This window comes from Cynocephalus volans, chromosome 10, assembly GCF_027409185.1.
Source record: "Cynocephalus volans isolate mCynVol1 chromosome 10, mCynVol1.pri, whole genome shotgun sequence".
Lineage (NCBI taxonomy): Eukaryota > Metazoa > Chordata > Mammalia > Dermoptera > Cynocephalidae > Cynocephalus > Cynocephalus volans.
The window spans coordinates 2,853,897-2,871,091 of record NC_084469.1 but is presented as its reverse complement, the minus strand read 5'-3'; the positions used below and the strand labels follow the sequence as shown (position 1 = coordinate 2,871,091).

The window sequence follows — 17,195 nt, the reverse complement described above, 5'->3', positions numbered from 1 at the left end:
GACAGCATGAGAGGAACAGAAAAACACACGTTTGATTTTATTTGAGTCTTCCTTCTTGTTTTCTTAGTTGGTCTAGCTAAAGGTTTGTGAATATTATCTTTTCAAAACAAAAAACAACTCTTAGTTTCATTGATTTTTTTCCCATTGTTTTTCTATTCTCTATTTTTGTTTATTTCTCTTCTAATCTTTATTATTTCCTTCCCTCTGCTAACTTGGGGCTTAGTTTGTTCTTTTTCTTGATCCTTGGGGTATACAGTTAGGTTGTGCATTTGAGATCATTCTTCTTTTTTAATATAGGTATTTATCGCTATAAACTTTCCTCTTAGTACCGCTCTTGCTGCATCCCATAAGTTTTGGTATATTGTGTTTTTGTCCTCATTTGTCTCAAGATATTTTCTAATTTCCCTTTTGATTTCTTCTTTAGCCTATTCAAGAATGTGTTTAATTTCCACATATTTGTGAATTTTTCAGCTTTCTTTCTGATATCAGTTTCTAATTTTATTCCATTGTGGTAAAAAACATATACTTGGTATGATTTCAATCTTTGTACTTTGTTAAGACTTGTTTTATAACTTAATATCTAATCTATCCTGGAGACTGTTCCATGTGCACTTGAGGAGAACATGTATTCTGCTGCTGTTGGGTGAAATGTTCTGTATATGTGTCTTTTAGGGCCATTTGTTCTATAGTGCTAGTCAAGTGTGTTGTTTCCTTATTGATTTTGTACCTGAGTATTCTATTTAATATTCAAAGTGGGGTATGAATTATTCTACTATTATTGTTTTGTTGTCTCTTTCTCCCTTTAGTTATGTCAATGTTTGCTTCATATTTTAGGTTCTCTGATGTTCGGTGCATTTTTTTTTTATTTTAATTGACACATTGTAATTGTACATTTTTATGGTGTACAGTCTGATGTTTTGGTACATGTGTGTTATATAATATTCAGGTCAGTGTGGTTAAAGTATCAACCACCTCATGCATTTATCATTCTTGTGGCAAAAACATTCAAAAGCCTCTCCTCTTGCTATTACGTAATATACAAAACTTAACTGTTAACTATAGACATCCTACTGTGCAATAGAATATGCACAAGGGAATACTGTTCGGCCACAAAAAGGAGTGAAATCCTGGCATTTGTGGCAATATGGATAGACTTGGAGGGCATTATGTTAAGTGAAGTAAGCCAAGCACAGAAAGACAAATACCATATGAGCTCACTCATATGTGGAATTGAAAAAAAAAAAAAGTTGATATTATAAAAGTAGAGAATAGAACAGTGGTTACCAGAGCCTGGGGATGACGAAGAGGAAAACCAGGGAGTAGTTGGCTGGAGGAAAATGAAGGAGAACACATGTTAAAGATGGAGGGACTCTTGCTCTCCAGGATTTAGACCGTGTCAGCAGAAATGCAAATAGATTGGGTCAGCAAGAATTCACAAGGCTTAATGCAAACCACAGACTTCCTATTGAGTTACCTAGGAGATGGGGAGGTACGGGAGGGGCTTGCAGCTGGCTAAAACATATATAATACATGCTTGTAGACAATAAAGTTGCTTGGTGCATGCACTAAGCCCCAGAACTTTGTGTCTGGTTTCTGGTTGCCCACCTCTCTAGGCGGCAGCCCCCTAGCTCAGGGTGTGCCCTAAGCAACTCACCTTGCTACACTCTCTTGTCAGGGCTGCATGCAGCCCTCCTCCCTGTGGGACTCCTGGCAGAGGCTACGTGTAGTCCTGCCTCCTGAGACCCCCAGGACCAAGAGAAAAGTGCAGTTGGACAGTGGGTACAAAACTACAACTAGATAGGAGAAATAATTTGGGGGTGCATATATATTTATAACTGTTATATCTTCCTGGTGAATCTTTTCATCATTATATAACATTCTTTTTTGTCTCTTGTGGCAGTTTTTGACTTAAAGTCTATTTATAAACGTAACCATCCTGCTGTCTTTTGGTTACCATTTGCATTCAATATATTTTTCTATCCCTTCACTTTCAGCTTATGTGGGTCTTTAAATCTAAAGTCAGTCTCTTGTAGACAGCATGTAGATGGATCTTGGTTTTATTCGTTCAACTACTCTGTATCTTTTGACTGGGGAGTTTTATTCATTTATATTTAAAGTAACTATTGATAGGTGCTAGGAGTCAAATGCACCCTCCAAAAGTTCATGCATTGGGAACTTGATTCCTATTGTAACAGTGTTAATTGGGTGGGAAATCTGACTGTGGTATTTGAAAGATGAAGCCTTTGAGGGGTGATTGTGAGGACTGTGTCCTCATGAATGAACTAATCCTTTCATAGAGTACTAATTTATCATGGATGTGAACTGGTGGCTTTGTAAGGAAAGCAAGTGAGAATGTTAGCTCTCTCACTCTTGTCATTTTCTCACCATGTGGTACCCCAGTCACCACAGGACCCTGTAGGGATTTCCCACCCAGAAGAACTCACCCATCAGATGTGTTCCCTGGACTTTGGACTTCTCAGCCTCCAAAATTATTATGCTATTATGTAATATACAAAAAAATAAATTTTATTTTCTTTATACATTACCCAGTTTCAGGTGTTCTATTACAAGTAACAGAAACAGACTAATATAATAGAGAAGGACTTACTATTGTTGTTTTGTTAATTGTTTTATCTATAGTATTTCTTTTATCCCATTTCTCCTCTCTTGCTTTCTTCCTTTGTGTTTCATTGATTTTATTTTTTGTATTTATATGCTTTGAATCTCTTTTTCTTTTGTGTATCTTCTATAGATATTTTCTATGTGTTTATCATGAGGCTTACATAACACTACTTATAGTTATAACAGTCTATCTTAAGCTGACAACAACTTAACTTCACTTGCATGCAAAAACTATGATTCTACTTCTCCCACACACATACTTAATGTCATCCGTGTCACAATTTATGTTATTTTATATTGTGTATACATTAATGTATTTTTATAGTTATAGTTATTTTTAATACTTTAGTCTTTAAACTTTAATACTAGAATTAAAAATGATTTACCTACCACCATTATAGTATTACAGTATTCTATATTTGTCAATATATCTACCTTTATGGGCAAGTTTTATATTTTCATATGATTTTATATTGCTGTTTTGCATCCTTTTGTTTCAACTTAAAGAACTCCCTTTAGCATTTCTTGTAAGGCAGATCTAGTGGTGATAAACTACCACAGCTTTTGATTGTCTGGGCAAGTCTCTGTCTCTCATTTCTGACAGTTAGTTTTGCTTGGTATACTATTCTTGGTTAGCAGGGTGTCATTGTTTTTTTCAGCACTTTGACTATATCATTTCATTTCCTTTTATCCTGCAAGGTTTCTGCTAAAAAATCTGCTGATTGTCTAATGGGGGGTTCCTTGTACATGATAAGTCACTTTTCTCTTGCTGCTTTCAAAATTCTGTTTGTCTTTTGACAATCTAATTATAATGTGTATCAGTACTGGTTTCTTTGGGTTCATCTTATTTGGGAGTCCATTGGGCTTCCAGACCTGGATGTCCATTTCCTTCCTCAGATTTGAGGAGTTTTCAGCCATTATTTCTTTAATTTTTTTTTTTTTTCCTTTATCTCTCTTCTCCTTCTGGATCTCCCATAATGTGTATATTGGTCTGCTTTGTGGCTTCCCATAAATCCCTTAAGCTCTCTTTACTCATTTTCATTCTTTTTCCCTTTTGCTCTTCTAGCTGGATGACTTCCAATGTCTTTGAGTTTGCTGACCCTTGCTTCTGCTTGGTTTAGTGTGCTGTTGAACTTCCCAGTGAATTTTTCAGCTCATTTATACTCTTGAGCAACATGATTGCTGTATGGTACTTTTTTACCTTTTCTATTTCTTTGTTAAAATCCTCATTTTGTTCACATACTGTTCACCTGACCTCAAAGAGCATCTTTATAGTGGTTATTTTGAATTCTCTTTCAGGTAAACCATCTCCATTTCATTGCAGTCAGTTTCTAAAGATTTATCTTATACCTTTGTTTGGGACATATTTCTCTGTTTCTTCACTTTCCTTAACTCTTTGTGCTGGTATTTGTGCATTAGAAAAACAGCCACCTCTCCCAGTCATCATGAATTGGCCTTGTACAGAAGACTCTCACCAGTCAGCTCAGCCTGAGAGTCTTGGGGACTCCCAAACCTTTCTTAGTCCAAACCACTATCTTTGCTCTTTACAACCTCCAGGTATCTGGAGTATGCCAGGTACTGTCAGCACTCTGACATAGGTGAGAGGGAAGCCCATTCTTCAAGCAGCTCCTGGAAAAGTCAGAACGTTGGACATGTGGGCTAACTGTTTCTCTTCCCAGAAAGAACATGAGATCTGGGGTTATCTGCCAGATCACTCTTCACTGGGCCAGAGGAAGGAGGCTGTGGTGAATGTTAATGTGATAGTACATATGTCATCCTCATTCTCAGTGGCTCCTAGGTCTCTAGAGTATGCTGCTATCATCAGTACTCCAAGACAGGCAAGACAGAAGCTAGTGCCTTGGCAGCCTCTAGGAAAATCTGAATATTAAATACATGGTTCAGTCCTTTTCTTTCCTCCCCACAGAGAAGCTGGGAGTAGGGGTTTCCTCCCAATCATATGGCATTGGGGGTAGGGATTATTATGAGAGGGTGTCTAGAATTTTTCTACCAGTTTCAATTTGGCTGGTTTTTCATTCACCCAGTGTGTAAGAGCCTCTCAACTAGTTACTGGATTTCTCACAAAGGGAATTGATCTGTGTATTGTCATTGGGTTGGTGTGTCCATAGGGGCAAGGAGGATCCAAGGCTTTCTATTCTACTGGTGACATCACTCCCCAAAAAACACACATTTAAAGTTAAATAACTTGGCTTCACATTCTTACCTGCAATATGAACTCAGAGAAGTCAGTTTCCTTTTTTTTGAATCTTATTTTACTCATCTCTTAGACTGAAGTAATAATAATGCTCCCTGTCTCATAGTTTTTTTGTGAAAATTAAGTAAGGTGACGTGTGTAAACATAATTGGGGGAGAGGGTGACGATCATTATTTTTGTAAACTTTATTCTTTCTATTGTTGGCCCAAGTGGATCTGAAGAATTATTTTGTGAAAATTCTACTTTGTTAAGCAGAAATCTGGGGTCATTGCCCTTGCTAACCCAGATGTGATCAAACCTCACTCACTTACCTTGTAAGAACTAGGGGCACAGAATTCTATCCATGAGTTAATCAACAAAAATGCAGATCTTAACATTAATTTGTTAGCTGAAATAGGAAGTTAGCAGATGACCATTGTCCCCTACTACTAAGTTCCTGATCTTGCGGGTTTAGTTATCTTATTTGGAGAGGTCCCAGAAAAGGACAACTCCACCTGGACTTGTACTACCACCAAATCCTCCTTTCTGGTACTGGCATTGCAATGGGCTCTACTTACCCTCTGGGAACCCCCCAGCCTTACAGTTCTATGCGAGCAGTGGTGATGAGGATGTCAGTGTTGTTGATGATGATGATGATGATGATGATGATGCTACCATTTCATGAATACCAAACAAGGTGCTAAGCACTTTGGCACATTTCTCATTTGCTCCTCCCAACAACCCTGTAAGGTTGGCCTATTATTCCCATTTTATAGATAAGGAAACAAATTGGGAAAGGCTCAGAGTTTGCCCAAGATATAGCCAATAAATGGTGGAACAAGAATTTGAACAACTCAGCTGTCTGACTCCTGAGCCTAAATACCTAACACAGTGCAAAAAAAGCTTATATTTGGCACAGAAGTTTCTCTGGTTTTGTGAGGGTAAGGAAATCTTGAATTTATTGCTGCCCATTGCCCGTCACTTTTTTTATAGTTTTTTCTTCTCATCCCTAGTGGGGGGTCCCTGTTCCCCAGCCCCTCCATGCCCCATCAGACCTCCAAAGGCCTCTCTGCCCAACTCTTTAGACATCCAGCTAGCCTCTTTGGTACCTTCCTGAGCTAAAACCAAGTTTCACTCATTTACTTTCCTCCACAAGAAAATGGCCATCCTTTTTGCATAATTGGTTGATATGTCCAGATCAAAAATTAGATTTCTTTTTCTGAACATCTAAGAAAATGAAAATGCACAATCACATGATGTAAGGAGATTTAAAACCCAGGAGAAAGCCTACCCTCCTGACCTTGAACTTTTAACCCCATAAAATTTCACCTCAGAAGTAAGTTCTGTTTCCTAGAATCAAAGAATTCTAAGGTTAGAAAGTCCTGAATTTATGAAGAAGAAAACTATGAAGGGCCCAGATGGTGAGGTAGGAAGGAAACAAATATCAATACATCACTTTATGGTCAGATAGCTATGCACAGTATTCCATCCTCACTCCAATCTCTGGGTGCTCAGGTTCCATTATTGTCTCTGTGTATCAGAGATGAAGAATCTAAGATGCTGGTGGGCAATTTAACTTTTCAAAAATGACACAAGTAAGTAGACTCAAGTCTGCCTGGTCCATCACACATACCATGAGTTAGAAAAATGATACACACTGACCTAGGCCAGGGTGTGACAAAACACAAGAGCTTGGAGGAAATGTAGAAGAGAGATTATAGGTGCTAATGCCAGCTCTCAGCACACTGACGAGGAGACACACCTAGGCTTCCTGCACATTTTTACTCCTCAGTAAATTGAGGGTTAAAAGAGACAAATCCCACAAGCTTGTCATGAGGCATGAATCCTGGAAGTAATGGGATGGGCTTTTATAGAGGAAAATGCTGAGCATTCCTGGACAGCCCTGCTGTTCTTCCTTGCAATGCTGATAGCAGCTCAAGTAATGGCTTTGACCCCAGATATAAGGATGAAAAACAATAGTTCCTTAACTCTACCTTATAGGAAATATAAAATGTTCAAGGAAACAGAAAGAAAAAGAATCAGTAAAAATAGTCAAGAGGTGAGCCTAGGGAAAAGTCAAATGTCCACGAGTGATGTGCGCAATGAAGAGTTCAAGCTAGGACAGCCCAGAAGCCAATTAAACAGGTCACCAAAGAGCACTGGACATGCCACATAACCCAGCCAACTGAGAAGGACCTGGAGCACCCAACAGAAGATGAGCCTGGGGCCAAAAAGTATCAAATAATACTGAACAGAGCATACACTCCTGGTGCAGAACTCAGTTTAAAGAAGATAGAAATAGTGGTATGAAAAACAGTAAGACAGTGTATAAATTCCACTGTTGGTCATGAATCAAAAAGAAAAAAAGATGATCATAGTTTTCTACTGTTAAAAGCTTAGCTGTGTGTTGGGCAGCAATAACCAAAATTATTAATAATCCTAATAGGAATATCTGGTTCACAAAGTGTTTCCATAAACATAACTTTGCATGCTCCTCCTGGCAAATACATGAAGTAGCTAGAGAAGAGATAGGCTTCTCCACTTTGCCTTTGGGGAAACTAAAGTTCTGAGAAGCCATGTGTCTTGTCCAAGGACACAGAGCTGATAAGAGGGTAAGTCAGAACTAGAATCCAGGTTCTGGTAAATAGATCTCAACCTGGCTTATTACGAGCTTGTCATCTGTAGAGCATCTAAAATTCTCAGTGGCCAGGCTGAGTCCCAGACCTAAATCAGACTCTGAGAGTCAACTCAGTCCTCAACATTTTTTTAAGTTCCCTAAGTGATTTCATAGCCCAGCCAAGGTTGAGACCCACTGTCCTGCTATGCATTTGATGATGATGACAGCACCCTGCAAACAATTAAAAAGCCACGTGGAAGTGTTTAAGGGGATGTAGAACACAGTTATTTACAAAGTTAAGATGCAGCTACAAAGATTGAGACTTTTGTTTTTAATCAACATAGCCAGATTTAGAGATCCTATAAGTTTTACCTCAGCCAGGATTTTCCTTTATTCCAGGATTCTATCTCTACTCAAAGCATGTGCAGAGCTTTCTGTTTTGGCAATATCTGTACCCTATCTTTTTAATATCCAGTTTGCTGATAGCAAACCTTTGTCCTTTGAAGATGGCTTTTACTTCTTTTAAGTCATTCAAAGAGAAGCCTTGTAAACAAGGTGGACAATCAAGTTAGAAATTTTTTTAATCTCCATATGATTGTGACTCATAATTGACTATAAAGCCAATTCCTATAGAGTCTTGCCGAAGATCAGTTGTAATCTGTGTATAGAAGACAACTTTGAAGTATGTCATTGACATGGATGTATTCATTCTTTTTTCAAATATTTCTCAATACTTTATAGTGGTGTCTTACATGCAACTATGGATAGAATCTGGTTCAAATCCCTTAACTGCTAATAACCAACTATGATTTTGAGCAAGTTTCCAAAGTTCTGTTTCCTCATTTGTAAATGCTGGGTTTAATTTCCAGCATTGTTATAAAAATCAATTAAGATAAGCTGCTAATATTTTGCCTAATCCACAGTATATGTCAATAGATGACAGCTGTATTAATTTCCTGTTATTACTGTCACAAATTACTACAAAGTTGGTGGCTTAAAACATCACAAGTTTATCACCTTAAAGTTCTGTAGGTCAGAAGTCCAAAATGGGTCTAACATCAAGGTTTTATGCTGTGTTAAAATTAATGTATCAAGTTGCATTTTTATACACTAGCAATGAAAAATTCTAAAAGGAATTTTTAAATTATATTTGTGATAGCATCAAAAAGAATAAAACATTTAGAAATAAATTTAGTCAAGGAGGCAAAAGACTTGTATGCTGAATACTTGCTGACAGAAATTAGAGACATGAATAAATGAAAAGACATTCCACGTTCAGGATTGGAAGATTTGCTGTTTTTTAAGGTGACAGTACTAGCCAAAGCAATCTATAGACTCAATGCAATCCTTATCAAAATCACAATGACATGTTTTGCAGAAATAGAAAAACTCATCCTAAAGTTTATATTGGATTTCAAGGAACCCCAAATAGCCAAAACAGTCTTTAAAAAGAACAACAAAGTTGGAGAACTCGCATTTCCTGATTTCACAACTTGATACAAAACTGCAGTAGTCAAAAAAGTGTGATGCTGGCATAATGACAGACCAATGGAATAGAACACAGAGCCCAGAAATCAACCCTCACATTTATGATTTTTGTCAAGGACATCAATATCATTCAATGAGGAATGGATAGTGTTTTCAATAAATGGTGCTGACAAACCAGATATCCATGAGCAAAAGAATAAAGTTGGACCTTTGCCCTATACCATACATAAAAATTAACTCAAAAGGGATCAAAGATCTAAACATAAGAACTAAAACTATAAAACTTTTAGAAGAAAACATAGAGGAAAGCGTCAGGACATTGGACTTGGCAATGATTTCTCAGACACAACACCAAAAAGTACAGGCAACAAAAGAGACTAAACGTCACCAAAATTTAAAGTTTTTGTGCATCAAAAGACACTGTCAAAAGAGAAAAAGTTAACTCACAGACTGGGAGAAAATATTTGCAAATCATACATGTAACAGGGATTAATATACGGAATTTATAAAAACTCATATAACTCAACAACAACAAAAAAAAAACAATTAAAAATGGGCAAAGTGAACAACCACAACTACTTGAAGTTGATACAACAAGCAAACAGAAAGGACATTGTTGGGGGGGAGGGGGGAGGGAGAAGGGAGGGAGGTTTTGGTGATGGGGAGCAATAACCAGCCACAATGTATATCGACAAAATAAAACTTAAAAAAAAAAAAATGGGCAAAGTGCTTGAAAAGACATTTCTCCAAAAAATATACACAAATGACCAATAAGCACATGAATACATGCTCAACATCACTCATTATCAGGGAAATGCAAATCAAAACCACACTGAGATACTGCTTCACACCCATTAGGATGGCTATCATTAATAAAAGAAGAAGAAAACAGAAAATAACAAGTATTGGCAAGGATGTGCAGAAACTGGAACCCTCGTGCATTTCTGGTAGGAATGTTAAATGGTGCAGTCACTATGGAAAACAGTACAATGGTTCCCCAAAAGGTGAACACAGAATTACCATATGATCCACCAATTCCACTTCTAGATATATACACAAAAGAATCGAAAGTAGGGACTTGAACTGACATATGTGCACCAATGTTTATAACAGCTTAATTCACAATAGCCAAAAGGTGGAAACAACCTAGATATCAATTGATGGATGGATAAACAAACAAAATGTGAGATGAACATACGATGGTTTATTATTCGGTCCTTAACAGAAATAAAACTCTGATATATGCTACAACATAGATTAATCTTGAAATGAATAAGCCAGGCACAGAAGGACATATATTGTATGATTCTGCTTATATGAGGTACCTAGCTTTGCAGGGGCTCAGTGTGCAATGGCTGCAAACAGCAGCCTCAGTGGTGTATGCAGCCTGTTGCTTGTATGGGACCTTAGAGACAGCCCTTTCCAATGGACTTTCATGTCTCTGACCTAGTGCTGTCCCCAGTCTAGGATCCAGACAGGCTTTTGGAAAGCCCCAGGGCACAGTGGCCAGGGTTCTCATTGGCCAAATCATCATGTCCATCTACGCCAAGCTGTGGAACAGAGAGCATATGATCGAGGCCCTATGCAGGGCTAAGTTCAAGTTCCCTGGCTGCCAGAAGATCCACTTCTCAAAGAAGTGGGGCTTTACCAAGTTTAATGTGGATGAATCTGAAGATGTGGTGGCAGACAAGTGGCTCATCCAGATGGTTATGGGGTGAAATACAGCCCCAACCATGGCCCCCTGGACAAGTGGTGGTCCCTGCACTCGTGAGGGCTTTCACTGTGCTGCCCCCTCCCTACTTGCTCCTGCTACTAAATCCTACTTTCAATCCAAAAGAAAAATATGTGAGGTACCTAGAACCATCAAATTTATAGAGACAAAGTAGAATGGAGGTTACCAGGGGCTGGGGGAGGGAAGAATGGGGATTTATTGTTTAATGAGCATAGAATTTCAGTTTGGGGTGATGGAAGTTCTGGAGGTGGATTGTGGCGATCATTGCACAACAGTGTAAATGTACTCAATGCCTCTGAATTGCACACTAAAAATGGCTAAAATGGGTGAATTTTATGTTACATATGTTTCACCACAATAAGAAAAAAAAGAAAAATCAAGGGCTGTGTTCCTTTCCAGAGGCTCCAGGGGAAAATCCTTCTCCTCACCTTTCCCAGCATCTAGAGTCTACCTGCACTCCTTGGCTCATGGCCCCCTCTCTCATCTTCAAATCCGGCAAGGACAGGGCACATCCTCACGTCTCATCACTCTGAACTTTTCCAAACTACCATCTGCTTCTCACCCTCTTCTGCATTCCCCTTCCGCTTTTGAGAACACTGTTATTGCCTTGGGCCCACTGGATAACCAGGAATCTCTCTATCATGAAGACAGCTGATTAGCAGCTTTAATTCCATCTGCAACCTTAATTCCTTTCGTGTGTGATCTGATATATTCCCAGATTCCAGGAATTAGAACGTGGACATCTTTAGTGGGGGTTAGGGGAAAAGCAATCATTCTGCCTACCACAGGAGCTATTAGTGTTGCTTTTGTACTGTTGTAAAATAATTCATGTAAGTAGGATAAAGGACAAGCAAAATTAGAGAGAGCCTATGGACTGAGCTTGACCTCGGATTTGAAGGAAATCAAATCACAGCAAAGAAGAAATTCTAGGTGAGAGCCTTCTCACAAGCCAAGTAACAAACTGCACAAATCTGAATCCATCCTGGAACTTGAGTTTAAAAATAAGAATTTTAAAATAAAAATCAAGGGAGAAACTATGGTAGAAAGGATAGTTACTTTATCAAAAATATATCCATAATTTTAATTCACTTGATTATTTCAGTATACAGGATTGCATTTCACGAAAGTGAAATCAGAAAACCTGGTGCGGTGGGTACATTCATGGGAAAAGTCAGAGGCCTGAGTGGTCTCTGAACCCTTCAGATCAAAATGGTCCTCTGAGGTTTTAGGAAGTCTTATCACTTCTATGGATCTTCATTAAAGTTAAAGAAAGATGCCCTTTCTTGATGAACACTGATGCCATCAGCCCTGGTGCTTGTCCCTTTCTGTACTCAGAGATTTGCTTCCAGTACCAGCCTCACTATTCACAGTGCCAGGGGACTGTGCCTCAGGGTAGCACTACTTGGGGGTTAGTTTTATCCCTTTTAACAAATTGTAAATTACTTGCAGTCAGGAACTGTGTCTTTCTTATGTGTCTCACCTCAGTCCAGCACCCAGCAACTGTACAGAGTAGGTATTCCACAGGTGCTGATTGGAATAAATTCAGAAAAGGCCAAAGGATCAAGTGAAGAGTTGATGGGTTCTCCAAGACCCAGAGCCAGGAGGGGAAGAGAGCATCTGGAAGCCCAGGCTGATAACGACCCATCCACTCATGGGAAAGGAGGAAGTTCTGGGTGTGGCAGGGCAAGCCAGATGGTCCCTTCCCTGGGAGTTCCTGAGACTGCCTGGATAGTCAATAACCCAAAATAATACAGCACTGGAACCAAAACTCCCATTGAAAAAAGATGAATTTTCCAGAGCTCTTTCCAGCCCCCAACTCATGCCTCTTCAGTTCAGATTTGGGTACAAGCAGCCATGGGAGATGTCCAGGTCAAGAGAAAAATCCAAAAATGGTCAAGGGGAGGTAGGGGCTGCAGCACTGCCACTGCCCTGCCCTCCAGCCTGCCTGCCCCACCCATGGGTCCAGGGCACCAGGACAGCCATCTGCCTGCCAGGCATGGAACAGCTCTTGATCCAAGAGCCAGACCATTATATGGTCTGTCTTTCAAGTGACTTTTTACAGAGTACTTAGTAATGAGCAAGTTGAAACAAATGAATTCCAATGAGAAAGGCATCTGCTTTGCCAGGGAAATCACGTTTAATAGGAGGTCACAAGGGAGGGCCACTGGCACTTCAGAGAGTTCTCTGGGCAAGCAAAGGAAGGAACAGACCCCAATGAAGGAAAGGATGGGCAGGAATGGTCTGGAAGAGGCTAGTGTGGCTGGAGCTTCAGGTGAGTTTCTTGGCTGCCTGACTGGGGCCTCGGCAGCCATGCAACTGTGTTTCCAGGCTGTTTTTGTCAAATGAACCACAGCCAGGTCAAAGCTCTGGAGCCCTGGGCCCTGTGTCCTTGCTCCTCGGGCATCCCCTGGGTTCTAGCGCACAAAGGAGTTGCAGGGCCCACAGCGAGAGCGTGGAGCACAGGGCGTGCAGGGGGCGGGGGCGCAGGGGGTGCAGGGGACAGGGGCACAGGGAGTGCAGGGGTTGGAGACGCAGGGCCCAATGGGCTTGCCGCACGCGTTGGTCGTGGCACAGGGGTTGCAGGGCAGCCTAGAGACAAAGAAAGACACAGAAAGGTGAGTCAAGGGAGACATAACCATATGCCAGAGAGATCTCAAGAGGGCAATGCCTGTCAGGACTTGGCCTGGCTTAGAGCAAAGAAGGCCACAGGCTCCCCCTGCTGCAAAGCTGACTATCAAATCACTAATGGTCTCCCTGGCATAGACTTCCAAAAGCACTAGACAGAAACTCTAAAGTTCTGACTTCTACTCCCACATCTGTCCACTCGTAGCTGGTGACCTTGGGCTCACCTTCTCCAAGCCCCAGATTCTTCACCTATACAAGGGAGAATACTGGTGCAGCCTGCCTGGTGGTAATTGTATGGCCAAATAAGGTACTGTATGGAAATGTACCCTCTACGCAATACCATATTATAAAAAGTAAAACATGTCATTGATCACATATCACGCGACCAGACATTTTATCGTGGTAGAATGCGTAGAATTTGCTTTGCGATTTCAGTTTATACATCAAACAATTCTTGCTAACAAACCATTTTATGTTTTTAATAATGGCCATATCATGTTTTCTGAGTTCTGTCTGAGCTTGTCTGGTGTGAAGGCATAATTTCCTTTCCAAGATCTGCAAACTTTGCACAGTATCCAACTGAGTGGTATACCTGTATGTGTATGGCTTCATCCAACACCTCTAGCTGTGTACTCACTTGCAGTCCTCGCTCTCCAGCAGGGTCCGGTACGTGTTGATCTCACACTCCAGCCGGGCCCGGACGTCCAGCAGCACCTGGTACTCCTGGTTCTGCCGCTCCAGGTCACAGCGGATCTCGGCCAGCTGCTCCTCCACGTTGGTGATCATGCACTGCAGCTGGGACAGCTGCGAGCTGTAGCGGGCCTCGCTCTCCGTCAGCGTGTTTTCCAGAGAGTCCCTCTGTGGTGGGAAAGATAAAGAATGTCAGAGAGCTGCTCCTTGAAAGGGTTTCACCATGGAGTTCCAGAGTAACCACAAGCTTCAAGAGCTGAGAACAGTGTGTGGCCCAAAGGGCATCCCAGGGCCTCTGCTTCCCCGACATCACATTGCTCCCCAGCAGGTCTGCACAATACACACCAGGTTGTGCTGGGCCTGCAGCTCGATCTCCAGGGCGTTCACTGTGCGTCTCAGCTCGATGATCTCAGACTGGCAGGACTGCAGCTGCTCCGAGCTGGACACCACCTGCTTGTTCAGCTCCTCGGTCTGAAATACCCAAGGGGAGAAGACAGGATCAGACCCTGCCTCAAGGGTCCTGGGGGTGTCGGGTCCCGAGTGGCCATGCACGTAGATGCCCACCTGCGTGGTGAACCATTCCTCCACTTCTCTGCGGTTGGTGTCCACCAGGGCCTCATACTGACACCTGGTCTCATTCAGCACCCGGTTCAGGTCCACAGTGGGGGCAGCGTCCACCTCCACGTTGAGGCGGTCTCCAATCTGGCAGCGCAGGGTGTTGACTTCCTGTAGATGCAGAAAATACATGAGTTCCTATCCACAAAGAAGAATGGACTCTAAGAAATGACATTGCTTGCTGGTGCCTGTTAGTCTATTTCCTCTGAAAAGAAACTTCGAGGGGAGCATCTGTCGCAGCTCAAGGCAAACTGGTCTGTGCTGCGTGTGGCACTTCTCCTTCTTCACCACTGCTGTGCCACATTACTTGGCCTCAAAAAGAATTCCCAAGTATTTGCTTAAATGCCACGGAATGATGAGCTCATTAATGTGCAACTTCCAGAGTTCGCAGATCGGCCGCAAGGACCTCAGCGTGCAAAAAAATTGGCTGTACAACTTCAGATTGTTTATCAAACAATTCTCACTATCAAGTAAGAAGTAAAATCATATCATGGTCTCTCCAGGAGAAAGAAGAAGGAGTCCCTAACCACACATCACAAAGACTGAAAGAGTGGAGACCCGTATTCATCAGGCTTGATTTTGGACCTTTGGAGGAGAAAAATGACCTTGCACAGCACACACACAGTGGTGCTGGGACTCGGTCTGCAACGCAGTGGCCAATTGCAAGCAGGTGGAGGTGCTCTCAAGTGATGCACCAGTTTTGAGTGAAAGATGTATCCTGTCTGGGAATGTGGGTACATTTTATCTCTTTCAAATCTTTCATCATAATGTTTTGTTGTTTTTAAAGGAAATTTATAAAGACATCCTCAGCCTCGTACTCCTGATTCTGCTGCTCCAAGTCACGAAAGCCAGCCTCAGCCTGAGCTGATTCAGGTTTCTTTCTCAATTCTGACAAATGGTTCAGATTTCTATTTCTCATCTCTCATTTCTGGACTCACCTGCTCATGGTTGCTCTTGAGGCAGAGCAGCTCCTCCTTCAGGGACTCCACCTGGGCCTCCAGATCGGACTTGCACAGAGTCAACTCATCCAAGATCCTGCGCAGGCCGTTGATGTCCGACTCCACCAGCTGCCGCAGGGACAGCTCTGTCTCGTACCTGCACAAGGACAGGGTCAGAACAATAACTGTCAGATCCTCAAGACTCGCAGGAATGATCTCTGATAACCCTATTTTCCTTGTCTTACCACTTTCTGCAACAAGTTGACCAAGAAGACAGAGTTCTGAAGACCCAATATTGATCGCAAAATAAACAGATGGATTTGAGTCCTTATCTACTTTTGTAATTCCATCACTTAGTTCCTCCCACTCCTCTGCAGAATCCTTCACATCCAACAGATTGATCTGTTTTTCAGTACAGCTATAAAAATCCCTTTTCTTTAACTGAAGGTTAAACAAAAGGAATGGACACTATTGCTAATTCTAAACAACTCACTTAGTTCTGAAGTCATCTGCGGCCAGCTTGGCATTGTCAATCTGCACCACTAGCCTGGCATTCTCAGATTTGGTGCACAGGATCTAGGGAATGAGAGATTGCTTAGTGAGGATAGAAAATAAATAGGAAACCACCAACTTCTTTAACATGGCTTAAAAAGCTATTTTGAAGGTAAAAAGGGGAAGCAGGAATCATGACAGTAGAGAAGCAAGAAACACTTTTCTACCGCAGATTGAGAATCACAGAAAACTCCCCTTGCTTAGAAATGACAGCAAGGCCCCTCACCTTCTGCTGGAGCTCCTCCATGGTCCGGAAGTAGGACTGGTAGCTGGGGCACAACAAGGGCTCCTGAGGCTGGCACCGCTCCCGGATGCGGCTCTCCAGCTCCGCGTTATCCCGCTCCAGCTGGCGCACCTTCTCCAGGTAGCTGGCCAGGCGGTCGTTCAGGAACTGCATGGTCTCCTTCTCGTTGCCATTGAAGGAGCCCTCACAGAGCCAGTTACAGTTGCCCACATTGGCGGGGATGTTGCAGGCCCCGGGCAGGGTGCAGCTGTGGCAGCTGGGGGCCACGCAGGGCCGGGAGCAGCAGCTGGTGCGGCAGCTCAGGTTGGGCAGGCAGCAGGTGTACGGCATGGTGCTGGGAGGGAGTGAGATGCCCGGCCAAAGACAGAGGCAAGTTCTCCAATCCTCAGAGCTGTGGGCCTCCTTCCTCTGGGGACATTTATATCCCCTCTGCAGAGGGTGTGGACAGAGTATGTAATGTCATTTTTCTTTTTACTTCTTTACCGGTTTTCAAACGCCCTTTCCTTCAGTCTGTTATTTACCTTCCTCAGAAGAGTCCCTCGTCCCATAAAATTCTTTACTTGGGTTTCTTGCTAAGTCAGGACTCCTCTTAGGCAGTACACCCATGAAATCAGAGTTCTGTGGTAGACCTTCAAAGAGGCCACACGGTCCAGCCCAACTCTCTGCCCTCATTAATTGGGTGTTGGTCCATCCAATGACATTCTTTAGTGGTATGTGGTCCTGCAGGCCCATAACCATACTCATGTCCAGGCCCACCTGGTATTTCTAGGGAGAGACACAGATTGGTTCTTGGCATTAAGTGGTAGCAGTGGACTCTCTATCCCTGTGCTTTAAGAGAAGAATCTTCAAATGATGTAGCATCATCTTTGGTGCTTGGAAGC

General features: G+C 41.9%; 1 protein-coding gene and 1 pseudogene across 1 annotated transcript; one reads left to right on the top strand and one right to left on the bottom strand.

Moving 5' to 3' along the window:
* Positions 1 to 10,249: 10,249 nt before the first annotated feature.
* Positions 10,250 to 10,336, top strand: LOC134389828 (small nucleolar RNA SNORA70; annotated as a pseudogene).
* A 2,465-nt stretch (positions 10,337 to 12,801) lies between these two features.
* Positions 12,802 to 16,647, bottom strand: LOC134388206 (keratin, type I cuticular Ha1). Its single transcript, XM_063111070.1, has 7 exons — positions 16,297 to 16,647; positions 16,012 to 16,094; positions 15,519 to 15,675; positions 14,530 to 14,691; positions 14,311 to 14,436; positions 13,913 to 14,133; positions 12,802 to 13,239 (listed from the first exon to the last, which is right to left on the bottom strand). The coding sequence occupies exons 1-7, from the start codon at positions 16,642 to 16,644 to the stop codon at positions 13,065 to 13,067; spliced, it is 1,272 nt and encodes a 423-aa protein (XP_062967140.1). The 5' UTR covers positions 16,645 to 16,647; the 3' UTR covers positions 12,802 to 13,064.
* Between the last annotated feature and the right edge of the window lie 548 nt (positions 16,648 to 17,195).

Bases quoted from the DNA above. Each gene is read 5' to 3' on its own strand.
- LOC134388206 (XM_063111070.1), bottom strand. From the start codon at position 16,644: ATGCCGTACACCTGCTGCCTGCCCAACCTGAGCTGCCGCACCAGCTGC. The intron at 14,692-15,518 runs GTGAGTCCAGAA...CTGCATCTACAG, and splicing joins TCAAGAGCAACCATGAGCAG to GAAGTCAACACCCTGCGCTG. The intron at 14,134-14,310 runs GTGTGTATTGTG...TTCCCACCACAG, and splicing joins TGCAGGCCCAGCACAACCTG to AGGGACTCTCTGGAAAACAC.